This window comes from Carlito syrichta, unplaced genomic scaffold (genome assembly GCF_000164805.1).
Source record: "Carlito syrichta isolate Samal-C Ts95f unplaced genomic scaffold, Tarsius_syrichta-2.0.1 Scaffold288152, whole genome shotgun sequence".
Taxonomy (NCBI): domain Eukaryota; kingdom Metazoa; phylum Chordata; class Mammalia; order Primates; family Tarsiidae; genus Carlito; species Carlito syrichta.
Genome location: NW_007232248.1, coordinates 1 through 5,200, shown reverse-complemented (window position 1 = coordinate 5,200; position 5,200 = coordinate 1). Strand labels below are relative to the sequence as shown.

Here is a 5,200-nt window from a genome sequence, read left to right as displayed (position 1 = left end):
GGCGTGGGCGGGGCGGCGCTCACCGGCAGTAGTAGATAAGCAGACACAGCAGGATGAGCACCAAGAGGGCCAGGGCCGCCAGGATGGTGAGCAGGAAGATGGTGTGGTAGGTGCCGATGTCTTGGATGCCCGACGTGATGGTGACCAGCCCTGTGCCAGGCGAGGGCTCAGCGTCCGGACGCAGAGGCCCTTCCGCCCTTAAGGAGCCGCCCTCCAGCTTGCTCTGCCCGCCCCCCACGCTCTCACCGGCCGTCGGGGAGGCCATGGCGGCCACCCAGTAGCCCAGCTGGGGGGAGACGAAGGTCCAGTAGAACTGCCGGCCTTCCTTCCGAATCACGCCGGTGCCGTTGCGGACCCACAGCCCTGGGGAGGCAGGGGCCCCGCCAAGCTCAGCGGCCCCCGCCACGGCAGCCCCATCCCCTCCCTACCTCCAGCAGCCGCATCCCTCGGGCGCTTACCAGTCTTGGGGTCGAACCTCCAGGCTGGAATGCTGGTGCCCACGGCGAGGGCACGAGTCTCCGAGGGCACGGGCAGGGACAGGTGGATGGGGCCGGAGAGCGGCACCTCGGTCCCGTTCCCTGTCAGCAGGTGCACGCTCACAGCGGCCAGGGGCATCAGCTCCAGCCAGGAGCCATTGCCTGAGGGAAGGACACGAGGGCTGAGGGCCATCCCGGGGCGGGAGCGGGGAGGCCCATTCCACGCCGGGCGCCCGGGGTACCTGAGCCAGAGGCCTCGGTGCCCAGGAAGGCCGGGAACGCCCGCATCTCCTGCTGGGTGCTGGCGGGCGTCAGCGAGGCCCAGAGCTGGCTGTAGGAGGAGCTGACGGGCAGACGGGCAGCCCGGCGCTGAAACTGTACCCAGGGCTGGGAGCGGGCGCCTGGAAGGAGAGAGGGCTGCAGTGGCCGGCCAGGGACAAGGTTCCCCAGGGACCAGAGCAGAGTGCCAGTGTCTAGGAAGGGGAGTCACTGGGTCAGACCACTTGGGAAGGCCTTGGGGAGAGACCTGGGGAGTCACAGGGTGTCAGCCTGGAAGAGATGTGGTCTGAAACTTCTGTGTGACCCTCAGCAAGTCACCTGCCATCTCTGAAACAGCATTTCCTTATACATCTGCATGACGCTCAGATCCTCAACATTGCCCCCCGCACAGCTGGTGCAGGGTTAGGTACTGAGTGCAGAGATGAACCAGAAACAGTACCCTGCCTTCAAGTTCACAGTTTAGTGCGGCCCTGTCTTTTACAGGACCCACTAGACACACATGGTTGCCAAGCACCTGAGATATGGATGGTGTCTCAGGAACTGGATTTATCTTTTTTATTATTATTTTTTTCTGTTGGAGTCTCACTCTCACCCAGATTGGAGCGCAGTGGCACGCTCCCGGCCACCGCAGCCTCGACCTGCTGGGCTCCAGCGATCCTTCCGCCTCAGCCTTCCAAGTAGCCGGAACTACAGGCGGGTGCTACCACTCCCGGCCACTTTTTGATTTATTGCAGAGACAGGGTCTCGCCAAGTTGCCCGGGTGGGTCTCGAACCCGCAGGCTCAGGCAATCCACTCACCTTGGCCTCCCAAAGTGCTGGGAGGACAGACGGAGCCACCGAGCCCGGCCTATCTTGAACTTGTAAGGATTTAATGAAGTTTTAATTTAAATGATTTCAGTTTCATATGTAGCTGGTGGGTACTGCATTAGACAGGTCATGTGTGCGTGTTGGGGTGGAAGGGACAGACGTATACACAGAATTCCAGTGCAGTATGGTCACAGCTGACATTTAGGGAGTGTTAGGACATGCCGGGCACCGCTCTAAGCAGGTGACCGAGCTAACCCATGTAATTAGACAACAGTCCAAGGGGATCAGCCCATTTCACAGGTGCAGAGGTGGAGGCAGGAGAAGTTCAATAACTGGCCCAAGGTCACGACCTTCGAGCCTGGAGGATGGCCAAGGCCGTCTGGCGCCAGGGCCCGTCATCACACCCACGCTCCATCCTGCCTGGCTATAAAAATGGGAGGCCCACCTCAGGAAAGGCCCTGCGGGGTCTGGCAGGATGAGTAAGACTCGGCCAGGAAAGACCATGAGAAGGGACTTCCCCAAGCACTGGCACAAGAAGGACCCAGAGGGCAGCGCTGTCCAGGAACTGCAAGGGCGGTGACTGGAGTGGGGAGGGTGCTGTCAGCTCCGCGAAGGGCCTGGGTTTTGTACCGAGGGCTTTAAGCTCGAGGCAACAAAGAGTTCACTGGTATTCTAGAAAGCTGCAGGGAAATTTAGAAGCCTCTGGTTTGGAGGCCAGGCACGGTAATCCCCACACTTTGGGAGCCGAGGCTGGAGGATCAGTTGAGGCCAGGAGTTTTAGACCAGTCTGGACAACATAGCAAGACCCCATCTCTATAAAAATTTTAAAAATTTTCCAGGCGTGGTGGTACACGCCTGTAGTCCCAGCTACTTGGGAGGCTGAGGTGGGAGGATTGTTTGAGCCCGGGAGTTGGAGGCTTCAGCTCACACCACGGCACTCCAGTCTGGGCAACGGAATGAGACCCTGCCTCAAAAAAAAAAAAAAATTTTTTTTTTTAAAAGCCTCTAGTTCGGAGTGATAGTAATGAAGATGAGCAAACCAGTCTCTTGGTGCCAAGAGCTCAAGCTGAGAACATAAATGGGAGGGGTTATCCCCGCACCCGGATCGCTGTGCCTCTCAGCACTAGCCGGATGGAGTACCTCCCACTCTCCTGGTGCCTCCTGCGGCCCTGCACCTTGATGCCCCCAAGCCTCCCTCTCCAGGGAAGGTGCCTTTGCTTCCTCCCCTCCCGCAGTCACAGGGTCTGACTGCTGCCTTCCCAAGCTACACCGCCAGCTGGAGCTGCCCACGCCTGCCCTAGTCCGGGGGCTTCCTCCTTGTCTGTGAACCCCACCAAGCAGGGGGTGGCACCCACTGGCCTATGCGCCCTGCAGGGCGGAGGGGCTGGAGCGAGCATCAGGCAGTGAGGCTGCAAGCCTGTGGGCAGGCAGGACCACCGCACACTGCGCTTGGGCCTCGCCCTTGACAGGCGTCCAGTGCCCGCGGAGGGGCCTCTCGAGGCCTCCCAGTGCAGCCAGGCACCCCGCAGGCGCAACAAACTCGTGTAGACCTGCTGCACAGAGGCAGGAAGAGTGGGAAAACAGACCACGAGGAGCCCTGGTGACTGGACACGTTTATTGAGCACCTGCTGTGCTGGTTTTTGCATGGCTGATGTTTTTCGATCCTCACCTCAATTTGAGGGTGCAGATGCTATCCTTCTGCATCTTATGAATGGACAAATTGTAGCTCAGAGAGGTTAAGTGACTTGCCCAAGGACACCCAGCTAATGTGTGAAGGAGTGGAGGTCTCTACACCCAGGCTGGGGGAGGGAGGAGGCACGGGTGTGGGGTGGGGAGGGGAGTCTTACCTGGAGAGCCCAGAAGGATGTGCACAAGGTCCTCATAGAGGATGAGGGTGGCCGGCCGCTCTGGCAGCAGGTAGAGACTCACAGATGCATACACTGTAGGGGAGTGGCTGTCAGCTCTGGGGAAAGCCCTGCCAGGCCGGGCGCCCCTCCCTCCGAGTCCCAGCAGCTTCCCCCCAGCCCCTCTGGTACCCCAGCCCCGCAGCAGCTGCTGGAAAGCCTGCCCCACTGCTCCCAGGGAGGCTATTTTGGGAAGAGGCCTGTGGAGGGTCAGCTGCTGCCCTTTCCACCTGCCCTGCACTCACAGGGGAGCTTGTCAACGCGCCAGGGCACAGAGTTGGTGAGGAAGCCGGGGCGAGCGGCAGTGACCAGCACCCAGGTGCGCAAGCGGTAACTGAGGGGCAGTGTGGCCACGCCCTCCGAGTCTGTGGTGCCAGCCGCCAGCAGCGTTCGGTTCCCAAACACGTCCACGGAGGCCCGGGCCAGGGGCACCAGCTCCCCACTGACATACACCTGCACCTTGATCAGGATCTCTGTGGGCAAGACAGGGTGAAGGCAGTGAGGAGGCGGGAGCCCGAGATCGGAGGAGGGGGCCGTGGGGGGAAAGGCTTCAGGGGAGCAGGTGTGATCCTAAGAGCTGCATTTACACAGCACTCGCTCCAGTCTCCGCCATGCCAGGCACTGCCAGATCGCTCCATGTCTAACCCACACGTCCTCACACGGTCAGTGTTTCTGAGCTGGGGCGATGCCTGTGATGGATGACATCATTGTCACCACGGGCCCCATCTTCCTTTCCTACTGGTGCATGAAGTAATGGTGTGCCTCGCAGCCAATGGTGCGTTCGATTCGATAGAATATGCTCTCAGTCCATTTTGCAGATCAGGAAACTCAGGCCCCATGAGTTGAGACACTTACACTACAGTTCAGTGAGCGAGCTGGGACCCAGAGCTGGCGGTCTGACTCTGGTCAGACTCATGTCTGGGAAGAGGAGACAGGGAGGCTGAGAAAGGACGAATGGTGGAGAGGAGGAGAAAGGTCAGGACGGCCGCTGGCTCAGAGTTGGTTTCTCAGGAAAAAACGGAGAAGGGGACACCAGGGAACTGGCCGTTCATCCACCATTTGTCCTCTTCCCAGAAGCCTTTGCACAAGCTTTCCCCTTGATTGAGGGACTCACCCCAACCCCTGTGCCCAGGAAAGTAAGTCCTGCCCCCTCCCTCTCACATGGGCAGCCTGCCCCCTCCCAGCTGGTCAGCGAAAGTCAGTCACCATGACAACGCCCTCATTCCTCCCAGGGGATCAGGCGGGGAGCTGGGGCCCTGGCGCCGGGAGCTCTGGGGCCTGACCCAGGCCCAAGGGAAACGTGTGGAGGGGCTGGGGGAGGAAGCCCCGGGCTTTTGCTCTCCAGGGACACCTCTGTCCCCGACCCCAGGGAGTCTGGCCAGGCGGTCCTGCAGGTGTCCTGAGCCCAGGTGGGGCCACGGGGTTGTCCCCAGGCAGCCTCTCCGGTCCAGAGCCCCTTCCGCCCTTCCCATTCAGCGGGGACCCTCCCTCAGGGACACCCCGCTCCCTGCCTTGCCGCTCATAATGGGTGTCCTGCCTGGAGAGGCAGGCGGGGGCTGTGGGCTGGGTGCTGGACGCAAGACAGGGAGAGTCTGGAGCGGAACAGTGGGGCCGGGAGGTCAGGGGCCTGCGGACTTGGGAAGGGGAAGGCCTTAGAGCGCAGCCTGTCCACAGTGGCAGGGGTCTCTCAGGCTTCCAACCAGGCAGCGCCACGCGGGGCCCCGGCATCCCCCC

General features: G+C 61.1%; 1 protein-coding gene across 1 annotated transcript; it reads right to left on the bottom strand.

The window, feature by feature from the left end:
• Positions 1-11: 11 nt before the first annotated feature.
• LOC103255445 (protein FAM171A2) lies at positions 12-4,014 on the bottom strand (the record flags this gene model as incomplete). Its single annotated transcript, XM_008053394.1, has 6 exons — positions 12-150; positions 247-363; positions 459-638; positions 719-877; positions 3,410-3,502; positions 3,712-4,014. Coding segments are annotated over 6 exons (983 nt in total), but the record flags the coding sequence as incomplete, so codon positions are not given.
• Between the last annotated feature and the right edge of the window lie 1,186 nt (positions 4,015-5,200).